The sequence below is a fragment of the Mustela erminea genome, chromosome 4, assembly GCF_009829155.1.
Source record: "Mustela erminea isolate mMusErm1 chromosome 4, mMusErm1.Pri, whole genome shotgun sequence".
Taxonomy (NCBI): domain Eukaryota; kingdom Metazoa; phylum Chordata; class Mammalia; order Carnivora; family Mustelidae; genus Mustela; species Mustela erminea.
Window position 1 is genome coordinate 73250116 of NC_045617.1, and position 18043 is coordinate 73268158.

General features: G+C 34.8%; 1 protein-coding gene across 1 annotated transcript; it reads right to left on the reverse strand.

The window, feature by feature from the left end:
- Window positions 1–131: 131 nt before the first annotated feature.
- On the reverse strand, window positions 132–17683 carry LOC116587787 (protein LEG1 homolog). The gene is made up of 6 exons (XM_032338345.1): window positions 17383–17683; window positions 15649–15735; window positions 13828–14012; window positions 12797–12897; window positions 7951–8189; window positions 132–362 (listed from the first exon to the last, which is right to left on the reverse strand). Exons 1-6 carry the CDS (start codon window positions 17681–17683, stop codon window positions 235–237), a joined length of 1041 nt encoding a protein of 346 aa, XP_032194236.1. The 3' UTR covers window positions 132–234.
- Between the last annotated feature and the right edge of the window lie 360 nt (window positions 17684–18043).

Genomic DNA, 18043 nt, shown 5'->3' on the forward strand with positions numbered 1-18043 from the left:
GGCTTAATATAATTTTCTTTAGATCCTAAAATTTAAAAACTCAAGAATTATTAATCAAGCAAAATAATCATAGCATTGATTTGAATTTAAAGTTAGAATGCATGGATAAATTCCTAACAAATGAGCATAAATCAAAAATATCAGAAACAAGAAAACTATATGGTTATGATCATATTAAAATTTTGAAATTACTGTTGCTCAACAAATTAGAATTGTTCATCTTTAGTTCACTAATTAAACACTGGAAACACTCAGAAATGTTGGATTAAAGATTTCAAGAATTATTTGAAAAAGCTCTAGAACTTGCATCCTTGCATGATGTGTCCTCATTAAAATTTTCCATGCAGTCAATGAAAATAAACCTGGAAAAGATATAAAATTATTACATGTAAATTCAAGTTAATACTTAATTGTTAAAATGTTTATTTTAAATAAAACTATGTATTTTCACATAAAAATTACATATTTGTTACTTGATAATTATACATATAAAGTTTTTAAATTTAAAATTTATTGACAAACTCATATAAAAATCAGTAAGAAATACAAATAATCAGAAAACTAGGGAAGGTGCACAAACACATCAAAAGAATTGTAAATTCATCAACAAAACTAACAGGCAACCTACACAATGGGAGAAGATGTTTGCAAATGATGTATCAGATAACCCAAAAACCAAATAATCTAGTCAAAAAATGAGCGGAAGACATGAACAGACATTTCTCCAAAGAAGGCATACAACTGGCTAGCAGACACATGAAAAAATGTTCAACATCCCTAACCATGAGGAAAATACAAATCAAAACTACAATGAGATACCACTTCACACCAGTCAAATGGCTAAAATGAACAAGTCAGGAAACAACAAATGTTGGCAAGGTTGTGGAGAGAGGGGAACACTCTTACACTGTTGGTAGGAATGCAAGCTGGTACAGCCATTCTGGAAAACAGTATGGATGTTCCTCAAGAAGTTAAAAATAGAGCTACCCTATGACCCAGAAATGGCACTACTGGGTATTTATCCCAAAGATACAGATATAGTGAAAAAAAGGGCCACACGCACCCCTATGTTCATAGCAGCAATGTCTGCTATGAACTGAAAGGAGCTGAGATCCTCTTCAACCCATGAATGGGTAAAGATGTGGTTCATGTATACAATGGAATATTACTCAGCCACCAAAAAGGATGAAATCCTACCATTTACAATTTTTACTGTGACATGGAGGAACTGAAGGGTATTATGCTGAGTGAAATAAGTCAATCAGAGAACAATTATCGTATGTTTTCACTCATATGTGGAATGTAAGAAACAGTGCAGAGGATCATAGGGAAAGAGAGGGAAAAATAAATGAGAAGAAATCAGAGAACGAGACAAACCATTATAGACTCTTAACTATAGGAAACAAACTAAGGGCTGCTGGAAGGATAGGTGGGTGGGGGATGGGGTAATTAGGTGATGGGCATTAAGAAGGGCACATGTTGTGATGAGCACTGGGTGTTATATGCAACTGATGACTTATTGAACTCTATATCTGTAACTAATGATGTACTATATGTTGGCTAATGAATTTAAATTAAAAAAACAAAGAACTGTAAATTAATACAACAGTGCAGTAGCATTTTCTACATAAGAAACTAATGTAAGTTACAGAAATTGCTATATGATAGGAATTTAGAGAAAACAAAAACTTTAATTCAGTTTTATAACAAAAATGAAACTCCTGAAAACTATTTTAAGTGCCACTCAGCAATATATGACTCATTGACTTTAATTCATTTCCTCTCTACAAATTTATCAGTAAAATCATAAACTCTGCCAAGAAAAACATACATAAAATGCCATTGTTACATTATTACCATCAGTTTATAACAGAAAATAATGCCTACAGTTATAGTAAATTTATTAAATGAAACATTACATATCTGTTAAACAGAATGAGCTGGATCAATATGTCCTGATATCCAAGAGCTTCAAGAAAATTTTCTAGTAAAAAAATGGAGTACAAAGCAGTGAGTATGATTTCATTTGTGCAAACAGCACAGATCTTATTTATCCATTTATATATTTATGTTCAAACAAAATTTGCACCACTTTTAAAAACTGGGTGAAGAGCCAAGAGGTATAAATGAAAAGAGGTGGGGAAGAAGACTTTAATTGTCATTTAATGTATCAATGCACTCAGACTTTTTAAGTTTGACTGTATTATAGTTTAAGATAAGTCAGTAAAAGTAACAGTAATTTAAATGCTTTTAAAATAGAGAAAAAATAAGAGTTTTTAGAGAAGAAATATTTCAGGTTAGATCTGTTAACATATGAGAGTTAATGGTTTGAAAGTGTCCAGAACGCTTGGTCCCAGATCTTCTTCTGTTTTCTTCCTACACTCTGGGGATGGGAAGATTAATTTCCATGAAGAGCTATTCTTGTTAACATCGTTTAATTCTTTCCATGGAGATGGAGCATGTTACCTGATTGGTGGGTGAGAGAATTTGGCTCATGTTTCTCAGTTGGCTAGAGCTACTCTGTTATAAAGTCCTAAGAACCAAAATAGCTCTTTTCTCTTCTTTCTGTTTAAACTAGTGAGGAAGTTAGGTTAATTTGATTATTATTGAGTCAGTCAACACATTCAAAAATTTTAATGAAGTGTAGATTACTGTTTATTTAAAAATGCATGGGAAAAGACAAGCATACAAAGGCATTATCATACAACTAATTTCTAAACGCAATACTTTTGAAATATAAAACAATGATCATTACCCCCCCAAAACTCAATTTATTGAAACAAATTGATTTTTAAGTTGGTCTAAAACTTGTTTCACTGTTTTGTCTACAAATGTTACTAGGTTTTTCAGTTTCATCTCATATCAGAACCTTGTTTTTTGACATATTTACTTCTCAAAGTAGTATGTAGTTGTTTCTTGGAGTTAACATCAGCAACTATGAGAAGCTTCTATAATAATAATTTCCTTTGCTTCCTTTTTGTTCAATATAGTCCCATTTATATTTTGTTCTTGTTGTTGCCTTTGCATTTGATGTCTAATTCAGACACTCATCACTAAGATCAATGTCAAAGAGCTTACCCTTTGTTTTCTCCTACCGGATTATGGCTCCAGATCCCACTGTTGAGTCTTTAATCCATTTGCATTTGAGGTAAGATAATGGCCCAATTCATTCTTTTGCAGGTGGCTGCCCAGTTCTCCCAGCACCATTTATTTAAGAGAATGTCCTCTCTCCATTGTTTATTCTTGGCTCCTTCCTTTGTTGTAAATTAACTGACCACATACGTGTGGGTTTATTTCTGGGCTCTCTATTCTGTTCCATTGATCTATGTGTCTCTTTTTATACTAGTACCTTACTGTTTTGCTAACTAGAGCTTTATAGTATAGCTTGAAATTTGTAAGTGAGATGCCTCCAGATTTGGTCTTCCTTCTCAAGACTGCTTGGCTACACAGGGTGTTTTTGTGGTTGAATCCACATTTTAGGATCATTTTACTTCTGTGGAAAATGACACTGGAATTTTAATACATGATGCATTAAATCTGTAGACTGTTTTGGGTAGTATGGACTTTTTAATATTAATTTTCCAATTCATGAACATGGAATTTCTTTCCATTTACTTGTGTCTTTTTCAATTTCTTTCATTACTGTCTTACAGTTTTCAATGTACAGGTCTTTCACCTCCTTGATTAAATTTACTTCTAGATATTTTATTCTTTTTGATGTAATTATAAATGGAATTGTTTTTCTTCATTTATAAGTTTATAGGTTATGAACATACCACCATTACATTAGATTATCCTGAATTTAACTGTATTTTACCTTTATCAAAGGGATTTATGCTTTCATATGTTCTCTTGTTATAATTAGCAACTCTTTTATTTCAGTTTAAAGAAGACCCTTTAACATTTCTTATAAAGCCAGTTTACTGGTGCTGAACACTTTCAGCTTTTGCTTGTCTGGAGAACTCTTTATTTTTCCTTCAATTATGAAGAAAAATTTTGCCAGGTAGAGTATTCATGTTTGGGAGTTTTTTCTTTCAGCGCTTTAAATAATTCATGCCACCCTTCTGACTGGTAAAATTTCTCCTGAAAAATCTCCTGAGTCTTATGGGGGGAGAGGAGATTCCCTTGTACAAAGTGAGTCTTCTCTTATTGCTTTTAAGTTTCCCTTTTTGTCTTTAACTTTTGACAATTTAATTCTGTGTTTTGGTGTAGGTCTTTTGGGGTTCATCTTATTTGGAACTCTAGATTTCCTGAATCTGGATGTCTGTGTCCTTCCCAAGTTACAGAAATTTTCAGTCATGATTTCTTTCAATACATTTTCTGCTCCTTTCTCTCTCTCTTCTATTTCTGGGACCCTTGCAACATAAGTATTGGTCCACTTGATGTTGTTCTATACATGTCTTTAACCTATCTTCATACTTTCTCATTCTTCTCTCTTTTTGCTCCTCTCATTGGATGACATCTGCTGTCTTTTTCTCGAGTTCTGCATCCTGTCTTCCACTTCATCCAAACTGCAGTTGAATCTCTCTATTGAATTTTTCAGCTCTGTTATTATATTTTTTCAGGTCAGTGAATTCAGTTTGGTACTTTATATTTTATATTTCCCTATTGAAATTTTTACTTTGTTCATGAATTCTTTTCCGGACCTCATAGAGTATCTTTGTGACCATTGTTTTGAACTCTTTATCAGGTAAATCACTTATCTCCATTTTAGTGAAGTCTTTTTCTGAGGTTTCATGCTGTTCTATTGTTTGGAACATATTCCTCTGTGTCTTCATTTTCCTTGCATTTCTGTGCTGGTTTCTATGGATTAGACAAAACAGCCACCTCTCCCAGTTTTGAAGAAGAGGCCTCTGTATAAAAGATAAATTTTACCATTCAACAATGCCCTTCCTCTTGGCTGTCTTCCAATTCTTTGTGAAACTGCATAGTGTGTTCTTAATGGCCCCCAATAGTTGAAGGTGGGCCAAGACCAATCAGTGTCCCAAAGAGGCAGAGCTCAGTCAACAACTGGATGCCAGATGGTTTTAAGCTGGATCCTCAGGTAGCAGTTTTTGTTTGTTACAGTCCTATGGAACCCATCAATTTAATTAAGCCCTGTTGGCCATTGGAGCCATGCAATCACAGGGTACCCTCTGAAAAAAACATGGCACAGATGTGTGTACAAGTTCCTTCCAGGAGATACATTTACTCTGAAACAAAATAAAGGGAGAGTGCCAAGATGACACCATCAAGTTCTTGGTTTCTGTAGTGTTGCAGTATTAAATTGGAAAGCTGCCCCTCAGTCCACAGCTATTAGAATAAACAAACAGCCTTCTTTCATGAAAAGACTGGGTATGTTTCACTTTGCTGCCTCTGCTCTGGACCCTTGGGAATTTGCCACAGTGTGTCTGCACAAACCTTTCAAGAATTGTCTCCTAGTTTGCTATAGCCTTCTGAGTCTTGTGGATCCAAGCCTTGTTGGCTTTCAAAACTAGATGTTTGGGAGCACATCTCTCACATGGAAGTCTTAGAAGTTGTGGTTCCAATGTATGGATGGATGTGGGGTCCAAACTCATCACTCCTTAAGGAGAAGCTGGGAGTTGTGAGATCTCTCCCTATTCTGTGTTGCTTCACCACGGCTGGGGCTTATGGCAAGATTGTGTCTCAGCCTCTTCTTCCTACATTGATGTGGATTTTTTTCTCATTTTCCCAAAGAGTAAGAGTGACTCAGCTAGTTTCTGGATTTCTTTCAGAGTGAATCTTTCTGTCTGTAGCTGTCGGTTTGGTGTCCGTGAAAGGAGTAAGTTCAGGAGCTTCCTATGTCACCATCTTCACTGCAGCTTCTGAGATGCCCAAGTTCATTTCCTTTCACCCAACCATACATCATACTTCAGCAAACAGTTGTCCTCATTCAAAGAAAGGAGGAGGTAGTGACCATTGCAGCAGAAGAGTAGGAGGTAACAAACCTCTTGTTCAGGTTAGGGGCAGCAAAAGGGGCACCTGGCCTCAGTCTTGAATCATGAAATTCAACAAGTTTTTAAAAGCATTTTAAAATTATATTAACATGAATATCAGCTTTTGACAGTTTTCAATTTTCATGCAGTCTTCATTGTTCATTTTAAATATCACCCATGCGGAAATAAAGTAATAAAATCTAGGCAAGCTTTGTTCTCTTACTAATTTATACCTAATGTTATCTTTCAACTTAAATATGGGCTTTACTCTTAGAATATGTATAGTCAAGGATTAAAACTTGATGCCACTAAAGATAAAGAGATGGTTCAGAATTTTACAAAATTAAAAACTTAAAACTCCATGCCAATTCTTACCATCAGCAAAAATGTTAAAAAGCTAATTTGAAGCCTGAAAATGTTAATTTTATTTTGTAGATTAAATTTAATGAACTTAGCTTAAGTTTCTTGTGGAAAATCATTCTGGAGACTAAAAAGTAGCTACATGACACTTTTAAACTTTATTGTAAATGTGTACATATGTTTCTATCAAAGATTAACTGAACATGCTCATTTTTAAGTATCAGTATTTGTTTTTCACTCATGCCTTGTTTTCAATATATCTGTTTTCTCTATTCTTTGCTTATTTGAAAACTCCAAGGCCTTTGACACAGACTGAATTCTGGGTGTCAGTGGAGAGTGGTTGCCATGAGAATGACAACTTGACAACAGTAAGTACCTTGTTATATAAGGTTTATACAATTACACTATCAAGGTTCACCATTTTTTCATCAGTAACTTTCAACATTTACTCTCCCATTTTTTTTTTTGTGAAAGCAATTCAAACTTGTGACACAAAGCCAAATTTCAGTAAAACTTAATCTGTAATAAAATCTTGTACAATGGTACTTTCACGCTTTAAATGAAATGTTTCACTCTCCACTCAGTTCTTCACCTTGTACATCTTAAGAGGAAATCCAGTTTCTACAACCCAAGCCTATGTAATTTATGCCATCTGATAATTTGGCAGGCGATTAACAAAATTCATGCTTCTCCTTTCATGGTATAGTTTGTCACACAAAAGTAGTCCTTAGACAACAGTTTAATTCCCTACCCCACTGCTTCTCCAAACATGAGAGCATCTTTCTGCTGGTGGGATGTAGATTATATAGAAGTCAGGGGTTGGAACAAGCACAGATAGAAGGTAACTTACTCCTCTATTCATTGTGTAAAGGGAAACTGCCATTGACTGAGAATATTTCACTGGAACCATTACTACAGCAAGAAGAAACTGCCATTGCATGAAAGCCTTAAATGTTTGGGGTTAATTCTTACTCGAATTAATACAAATAAGATTTCAAAACATATATTTAATGTATTTATGTTTACTTTGCTTTTGTATCTTTCAGATTCTTTTGGAGGGGTTAAAAATCACAACATTTTAATTATTTTAACTGAATGTTTTCAGCTTGGTTCACTGCATAAGACCATATCTAGAAAACTGAGATGATGTGGTAATTCAAAGGTACAATTATAGATCCCTTCTGTTTTTCATTCTGAAGGAAGCCCTACAGTTGAGGGACTGCAGCAGAATATTTCATCCACAGCTAGTAAGACTAGATCAAGTGAGCTCACGTAAGTCAATTTGCTAGTTTTTCCCATTAATCATGGCACATTTTCTTTTGAGATTTTTTTTTTTTTTTTGCTAAATTTAAGAGCAATGTATAAGATTTTTAAAAAAAGGAACAGTGTAACAGCAGCAAAGGACTGTATCTGGGTTTGTGGATGAAAAGGGGACTGGAGGTTGTCTGGTGGCTTCATAGATCAATAAAGATGCATAAGAAAGGACAGGCCACCCTTAGAAGGACCAAAAACTGTGGAATGGATACCCATGGAAAATCATGACTTTCTTTGACAATATGTGTTATGATGATCTTTGTATCAAATAAAATCATTATTTCTTCCTTTATTCAAAGAAATATTAATTTTTTTGAGGTATTGCTTACAAGGCTCTTACCTGGAGAGTTATCCACTTGGCGAAGAAAACTTAGAACAAGAAGAACCATGTTTTGAAAGTCAGTAAAGTCATGGATGAAGGGGGCTCTATCCCCGTTAACAAGCATTCGTGGAGGCAGGCCCTTCTGGAATTCATATGTTCTGACCAAAGTTGTTGGAAAGAGGGCTGCAGCTAAATATTTCACAGCCACACACCAGTTTCTTCCAAAATTTGCTTCTGGTTTAGAATAATACTCCAACCTAAGAGACAAGTGGAAACAGGTACAATTTTAATTAGTCCATTCATAATTTCAGCCTCATTATTTTCTTGCTTCTGTTTTTGATTTTTTAATTTCAACTTTTTATTTAAATTCTAGTTAATTAACTTACAGTGTAGTATTGTTTCAAGAGTAGAATTTAGCGATTCGTCACTTACATATAACACCCAGTGCTCATCACAAGTGAGAAACAATGGTTTAAATAAACTGCAATGGCTTAGACAAACAGCAAGCCCTAAAAACAATGGCTTAAATAAACCCTAGGAAAGAGGTGAGGGCACCAGTTCAAGGCACAAAGACATATAAGCAAAGTCAGATCAAATGGAATCCTTTCAAATGATTTAACTGAATCTGTTATCAGACAATTCATCTAATATTTCAGTTAAGATGTAGCCAAGTTAAAAAAAAATAAAAATACACCTGAAGAGGCTCATTTTAATATAAAATACAGATATACGTGCACCAATCAATCTTAGGATCCAAGATCCAACAGTTTTAAGTATATGTAGACCATACAGAGCTCAGTATTGTCTCATGTAAAGAAAAAACCCTAATATATTCTTTAAAAAGTAACATATGAGATTTGAAGGAAATATCCCAGTATATAGTAGATTGCAAACATGCCTGCAGTTTTTCAAACTCACTCTATCTCTGGTGTTTGTTTTTCCCAGTGCCCCTTCCCTGTTACATTGGAAGGAGGTGGGAAGGAGAGAGGCATAACTTTCTGATCTTGGTTCAGCCATAAGATTTCATTTGGCCAATAGGATATTAGCCAACTTGACACCCTGTCAATTTGGTTTCTCTCTCTTGTCATTCTGCCGTCACTATGGTAAACACTCAAGCTTGCTTACTGAAGAATTAGAAGACAAGTGGAGCAGAGCTGAGCTTCACTCAACCCTGGGATGCCAATCAAAGTCAGCTAACACGATGTGAGCCCAGGAATGAGCAGACCTGCCCAGCTGAATCTTAAACATGTGAGGAATAAACACTGGTCTATGACACTGAGATTTAGTAGTTATCACCTGTCTACATTCTCGTGAAGAAAACAAAATGAAATACAGGACAACACACCTAATAAATTGCAGACTTCTCAACAATGAAACTGAAGCTAAAAAATAATGGAGATATGCCTTCAAAAATCTTAAGTATTACCAGCTAGGTTTCTGTAATCACTCAAAGCCTCAGTCAGAAATCATGATAGAATAATGATACTGTAAGAATGCAAATTACCTACAATTTTTTCTTCTTATACAACTGTTCTGAGTCGACCAGTATGTAAGTCCTGACAAACAAAGTAATCCAAGAAATAAAAAGATACAGGATACTGGAAATGGGCGATTCAACTCAAAGAAGAGACAAAGGAAATCTAGTACGAAGATACTAGAGACCTAAGAATCATATCAGACCACCTAGGCAAAGCAGAGCAGGTCAACAGCTCTGAAAGAAACCTCTTCTAGAAGAAAAATTTGATATAATTCCAAATGATTTTAAACATGTTGAGAAGAAACTTCCTTGGTTTGCCAACTTGAAGTAATTAGCGTTGTATACAATAGAAAGTAAACAAAAATATGTAAAAAATTATCAACGCTAAAGGGAATAAGATAGCAAAGGAAAAGAATTATAATCAGTTTAGTACATGTGATATGAAGAACAATTAATAGTTAAAATAATGTAGCCACTGAACATTGTCCCAATCCAAATCACTAAACAATCATGCAGAGAAAGTGAGAAGTGGGAAGAATTTGTGTGGTGTGTGGGTGAGGGGAACTAAGTGGTAATTTTCTATGGCCATGACAAAAAGGATTATACTTAAATCTATAAATCAGGAAATGTTATAGGATTTTTTATTTTTAGAAATATAGTACCAAATATCAAAGCAACCAGTGGGTATAGTCGTATTCTCCCTGGATACAGCTGTTTCATGTACTTATGTATTTTTGGTGGAAGAGATGGAAAAATCTCATAGAACCACGTGACTAAATCATTGCCATATACGAAGTGGATAATATACAAACTAAAAGTGACCCAAAACAAAAAACAAGAAAGCACACCTGAATGCAATATATGAATTAAAGGAACAGGAAGGAAGGAAAGAAGGGACGGAGGGAGGGAGGAAAGGATGGATGGATCTCTGAAGAATCCCTGAAAGAGAGATAGCAGCAGCTGTGGGAAGATGCTAAGATCTTCCCACAGACCATTCCCACAGATGGTCTAAGGGCCATCCATCCACTATTCTAACTCCTAGGACAGGGAGGCTCTGATCACACTCACTTGCCTGCTAACCTACCTAGAGGGAGGGAGAAGAGGTTAAGAATGATTTTTTGTTCAATTCGGTGATTGCCTGCATGGTTCCTCTCTCCCCAGAATTTCAAGATTCTTCATCAAGGAAGTGAATATTGTATTTTATTCCTGCTTCATTATATATTGAAAAGGTGGAAGCATTTTTTTATTGTTTAATAGCTTTTAATATCTTTTTAGAAGGGAAGAACCTTGGTAGTTACTGACTCATCAAATGAGTTTGTAGGCTATGTACCTTGCAGACAGTACAGCTTGCAGGTAAGAAAATGAGCTATGGAGTCAGGAGAAATTTGAATACTAGCCCTGCTACTCCCTGGCCATAACATTTTTAAAAAGTTCCTAAACAGCTCAACTACATACTTGGGATCTAGAGAAAGGAGGTGTTTTCAGGTGAGATCTTATATTAGGATACTTCATGAAATTTCTTTTACTTATTGTACTTAAGAAACAGTAGCTGTTTAAAAAACCCATTTGAGAGAGTCACTTGTTGATACCTAAATAGAAGGCCAAGTAAGAAGGATCAAATTTCAGAGAATAAAAAGAGCTATTAAAAAGCAATTTTTTGGTTATAATTAGTGAGGAAAGTGCTTCTAACACTATCAGAAAAAAATTTTTAGGTCATATGCTTGTGATCAAAATAGTCATGTAAATATTTAAGATTATACACCAAAAATTCATATGCCCTGTGATTTTGGAGTTTTTAAATAAATTTAGCCTGTTAAAAATATAGCATTTCTTTCAAAAGCAGTTCCATTACATATATAGGAATAAATACAATTGGATTAAAAGTCTAAGTCCACAGGAGACAGGAAATATGCCTATAAGAAAAAAGTTTCTTCAATCTCCTTGAATGTACCTGAAGTACTCTTATATTTTCTAGGGACAAAGTTGGATTCTCTAGTGATTTATCTTTGTATATGAACCTGGAACATCTGTAAATGAAAAAGTAATCTAGAACAATGACTTGCTATCAGTCATATCTTGAGGTAGGCAATCCCAGGCCAGAATCATTGTCTAATAATCTCATTCCTATTTCCTGTCATCAGAATAGAAAAAGCAGTTGAGTTACAACTGCAGCCCCAAATCCTATCACTGATGCTGCCCCAGGAGAAAACTCTTCCATTGCCCAACTTAATATCTGATTTTTGAAACCATATCAATAAAGGAGGTAAAGGAGGAAATGTATTTTGAATCTGCTACTTATGTGATTTATTTACCTAACTGATGGAGTCAGTGGGAGTCAGTGGGAGAGACAATCAGTGAAATTAAGAGGCACACATGCCTGCCTGGCTTTACCAGTCTACTCATACAATACCAAGGACCCCAATTTTTTGGTTCCTGTTTTTTACCATACCCAGATTTCTACCCCACACTTCACTCAAAGTGGTTGACTTCACCCTCAGACAGTGTCCACGATAGCTGATTTTATTATGTGTCAACTTGACTGGGCCTCAGGGTGCCCAGATATTTAGTTAAACATTATTTTGGGTGTTTCTGTAAGGGTGTTTTTCGGGAAATCTCAGTTTCCAAAATCAGTTGACTGAGTGAAACATATTGCCCTCCCTAATGTGGATGGGCCATATCCAATCTTTTGAAGGTGTATTAGAACAAAAGTCTAACCTTCCTTAAAGTAAGAGAGAATTCTCTTGACTGATGGTCTTCAAACTGGAAGATAAGCTTCTCCTGCTTCCACCTATCTATCTACCTACCTATTTATCTATCTATCATCTAGCTAATCTATTAATCTATCATCTATCTATCTATCTATCATCTCTCTAACACTATCTCCTATTGGCACTGTTTGTTTGGAGAACCCTGACTAATACATTATCATTCACAACTAAGCACTCTAGATATAGAGTGTAACATGTAGATGTAACATGTAGAGTGGCTTGATAATCTGCTAAACTATCCTGAGTGCTAATCCTGATGCTAGTTTATCTTTTTCTTTAAGTGTGTACCTACCATATGATGTGCCCATGGTCAAAATAATGAAGAAAATGTTTCTTTTTTTTTAGAGAGAGAAATTGGCTGTATATTTTATTTGTTGGTTGGTTGGCTAGCTGTTTTGTTAGTTATCAGTTGGTTAGTAAAAGATTTTGCCCCTTCTTCATAAAATACTTTTTAATCTAATCATTCTAAAAGAGTTATACTTCATCATTAAAATACTCAGTGAATAATATTATTTAAAAGGAAGATTAACCATCACTTTAGAAGAGGAATAAAAAGGCGTTAAGTAAGGCCAAAATCATTTACCATCTTAAATAGAAATTATTTGGGATCCATTCTTACCTATCTTCAAATATTTTGCTAGCATGTTCCAAGGTTGAAACATGTGCAGCCCAGAAGTACTTCAACAGGTCTTCAAAGCTACTAGAAGGATTCTGCAAATGCTGTAGCAAAGGAGACATTTATTCGTATTTGAGAAAATATAACAATTTCTTTCCTTAAATTTCATTGAATCCCATATATAAGCTAGAAATATTCTACAAGAGAGGAGAACTTTTGTTTCTAAGAACTATGCAGGCCCTTAGTGAATAACACTCCATAATAGAGTATAATAAATATCTATTATAAGTATTATTATTGAATCCACCTATAAGAGATGAGCTGCAATAATTTGCACAAGAGTCAGTATTTTATACTGGCCAGGAGGATTTTGGTTTTGGTTTGTCATTTGTTTTTCTCCTACCATAGTAGAAACTACCACAGAAGTTTAAAATTAAGAAAAAGAGGAAATTTTTGTTAGGATATTTAATTTAATCATATCTAAAGTAGTGAATTAATAATCTACAGAACAAGTAAATCTATCTTTTTATTGTGGACCTTCTACCACTTCTATATTTAGCCAATGTTTGCATTTTGCTTATTGAATATTTGGTTTTGATTGTCACATAATTGTTTAGTTCTCCCTATGTATGATCATTTATTAATTCAATTGAAATAAGTTAATTGACTGTTCTAAAAACAAACTCTATAATTGTATTTCTCCCAAGAGTTAACCCTTGGTTGCCATGCAGGTTCAATTAGCCAGAATACTCCTTTTATTTAGTAAGATACATTTTGTGCTCTCACATTTATGTATAATTTAATTTAAATGAGTGGATAGACTTTGTGTTAATGTTGTATTGGTTCAGAGGGTACTAATGGCACATAATCCCCCACTGTGAAGTAATAATATAATTTGCATAACTATTTACATTTTTGCACTTAGGAAAATATTACATGATGAAAACAAAGACCTAGACAAAAAACATTATATAGAAAAGGAAATTCTCTTATCACCTCCTAAGAAAATAAATTATAAAACTTAAGAAAGCAACCTGGTAAAAGGCATTCCACTTGCTCATTATCTCAGGATAGGATGATTGACAACTAGAAATATTAAGGCAAAAATTCGTCTGGTCCTTGGGTGGCGGCAAAAGCATGATTTGATCTGATGATATCCCCATTATGCCGGAATCAACCGCAGCCAGGAAAGGTAATGCACTTAGAAAGTAATTCATATCTGTAACAGCAAAAATACTTATTATTATCACAAGCACTAACAAATGAGATAGAGAATATTTTTAAGTAGTCTGTAAACTAGTAAGCAAAAATCACAGGTCCAGAAACCAAAAAGTTAGTCACTACCAAAAAAAATTAAAAATCTCCCTAAGGATCACATATATAGCTTTTCTTAATAAGCCTAGAATCATAAATAAACACAGACTCAAGCTGTTGTCTATATCTTAAATAAAAATTAATGTTGACATTTCATATTAATTTAGTATTACTTAATATCCATTTTTTCAAAGTGTTAAGTAAAAAAAAAAGAAAATTATCTATTTACGCATAGAATGATACACCTCTAACTGAAGCTTTATCATAACAATACTTTTCTAAAACATTTAATGTGGCAAGAGTGTTAACATTTTGTACTTTGTACTTAGTCAAGTTTAATGTGCAACCATGATATCACAAAATCCTTGTTTTATTATTGGGTTTTTAAGCAAACATTTTGGGTAAGTGTTGACAATTGATCTTTGGATAACTAAATTGGCAATGAATTAACTTTTTTGTTTCTCTCTAAAAATAACCTATTCCATCAGATTTAGACATTATAATTTTGATAGCTATAAAGCTTATACTGATTCTCACTGGTGATGCAGAACATTGTCTATGATAAGACATGTATTTATGAATGCAATTCTACGCCCCAGTGGAGCAGACTGCTACTCCAAACTACTAAATCAATCGAATAAAGAAGCCTGAGTTCTACATCCGTGGCCATGACTGTGGGTCTTTGAAAAGAACTGGTCTGCACAGTATTAGAAAAACATGTAAAGGTGTTATATGATGTGTGTAAATCCAAGAAAGTGAAACTTAATGTATTCTTGTCTCTAATTATTGGGAAATATCTCTAAGAAATTGTGTGGAAATTAATTTTATTACTAAAAAACAAAACAGAATTAAAGAATTAGAAAATAACCTTTTGATTATTTTAGTATTAAATATGTGACTGAGCCTTTGATTATGGATTGACAAAATGATTTGTGGCACACTACTCTGACACTTTTATGGTTTTAAAGTCAAACACATTCGGTCTAAACAAAATGAGGCAAAGCCCTATTTGCTTGTTCTCTCATTTCTCATCTTTCCTCATTCTGGAGACTCTTGTGGGACCTCCCACCTGACTGCCAGTGCTGGGCTTTCAGAGGCCATGGTCCTTTACAGTTCCTTGTTTCCGTCCTTCTGTGAAAAGCGCTATATGTCCTGAGGAATCATTATTGACATTATGACTGTTAAATTCTAGAATGTGGCATAAAGACCACAAGGTACATGATGAAATAGATTCCTTCTTACAAAAGAATAGTATTATTTTGTCTCTGTCTCTAAGATTTTAGGTTGAATACTTTCCTTGGGAATGGCTATTACCTATTTTGCCATTTAAATGGACCTACCAGGGGCACCTGGGTGGCTCAGTGGCTTAAAGCCTCTGCCTTCAGTTCAGGTTATGATCCCACAGTCAGGAGATCAAGCCCCACGTCGAGCTCTCTGATCATTGGGGAGCCTGCTTTCCCAACCCCCCGCCTGCCTCTCTGCCTACTTGTGATCTCTGTCGAATAAATAAATAAAATCTTAAAAAAAAAAAATGAACCTACCAGCCCACCAGCTGTCCACGGAGATACACAAATGATCTCCAGATTCATAGCCACAGCCTTTCCTTCCTCTGGGATCAGCTAATCTTCCTAGAAAAGAGAGGGTGCAGCGATTATTTGTTATGTACTAACATTAATTCCTGAATATCAATAAATATTTCGCTTTAATTTGTTCTCTTCTTCTTTCATTGGTCCCCAACAAGTCCCTCGCACTCAATCCTTCTCCCTTCCTTTTCTTGTCCCTTCCTTAAGCACACAAACACACACACACACACACACACACACACACACACTCAACCTACAGTCAAGCACATGTTTCTATGCTATCCTATTTCCAGGTCTTGTCCTTTGCCTTAATTTCCAATATTATCAAATTAGAATAGAATTTCTCAGGTGGACTTAAACACTGTTTTTTTTTTTTTTCTTTTAACTAGGTAGTTATTTTCAACATGCAGCCAAGACTGAGAAACACTGTTTTGGCTCATTCTTTTATTTCCTAGTAGATTTCATTTCTATTTCCCCAGTAAAATTTCATCCACATTTCAAGTCTCAGGTTAAATTCATTTTTTTCTGATCACTCCAGCTGATTCCACTCTGGCCCTTGTTTTGCACTTTTAATGTCTATCCAAGAATTATTGTTTATTGTTTTCTATTTAATTTCTGCTATCTTTCCTATTTCACTTGTGCTGTAAATTCTTTAATGGCAGGGAAACTGTCTGAAAGTACTCATTCACACCCCATCTCTCCACTGTTCTTAGCAAATGTTGAACACTGATCAGCTCATCAATGGATGAGTTTAGTCAGACTTGATCCTGATGTGTGAATGCAAAGAAAGAGAAAGAAGAGCATTAATCTACCAGCTCATTCAGACTCTGTACCTCCCCTGAGGTTGGCATGCCTCCCATAGCAGACTTTATATTAATGATTTCTCTTGGACAAGGGTTGTTTTGACCCCAGTGAATGCCAGATAAATAGGAGTAGATTTGGGTCTCAGGATATTCCCTAACAAAGAAGCATGACTTGTCCTCCTCAGTAGCTCCTGAATATGACCACTGCTCAGACTTAAGATCAACCATAATCTACCCTCTATATTTTTTCTATTGGAATAGAACATATTTCTTTATTGGTGGTATTATCAGTGTGGATAAGCTCCTTCATGAGCTTTTTCTGTTGGCAAGAACAAAAATATCTAATTTATGAATCCTACATATCTCTTAATGAAACACTAGAATGTATTTTCAAGAGGAATCAATCATTTGCAGAGAAACATCCTTATGAACAAGATGGCACGCCTTACGTATCAGTCCTATCTCCATGTATAGGTGATCACAATTGGGACTTCAAAAAAATTCAGGTAAATTTGACATCAACTTCTGTTTTTAATGTATATCCTTTTGACTGTTTTGTTCATCTAAGTGCTTCAAATGGCATCTAGCACCTAGCAGGAGTTCAATAAATATTTGAAGTATGCTCAATAGATTTCAATAGATTTAATATGAAGTCTTTTTGTGTTTGGCAGCTATCCCTTATGCCTCATTATGGATTCTAGTCAAGACAAAAGCATGTAAAAGTAGGCTTTATGGAGGAGAAGTGAAGAAATATGGTTATGAGGTGAAAGAGGAAAAAGAAAAGAATCAATTTTCAAAAACATGGTATGGTATTTACAGAATCTTACTTCCCAATTACTATGTGGTCATATTAGTAGATCATCAGGATGAAAACAAGATTCATTCTTACCTGTTCTGTATTGCCAGCCATGCTGGAGAGGTAAACCCCAAAAAATATTTTGTTCATTGTTAGCCACAGTGTTTTCAAAATAACTCGCTGTCTTGTTCACTAAGATTTTGTACATCCCCAGTCTCTCAGAGTATATCCAGGGATCAATGAGGTACTTTCCATTCTCTACCCTGTAGTCACTGAGCTGACCAGGACTCTTCTCCCACAGTGGTGGATACAGATCTGAGAAATTATATGCTCCTGCTAGAGAAGCAAAAAAGCAACCAACTAACACACAGGTCCAAGGAAGAAGGAAAGCCATTGTACCAAAGCTGGGGACTGAGTTTGTGGCCAGGCTTTTATTGGGAAATGGAGGAAGAAGTCATGGTATTTGCTTATGTCTCAGCATGTCAACACTTTTTGTTCTTTTCCCTGAAGATGACAGAGTGAAGATGGAAAGGCCTTACCAATGAAAATAGGGTGCCTCTCTTGCTAAATAATAAATTGATTTATTGATAATAAATTTATCAATATAGTTTGTTATTCACATGATAGTCCAAACAAGCTTTTGAAACTTTCATTGCTGAATCAATATTCTAAACACTTTCAAAAAACTGCTGTGAAGTTTACATTGTGTTTTTATGCCTATTAAATTGAATACACTCCTACCCATATATCTCGA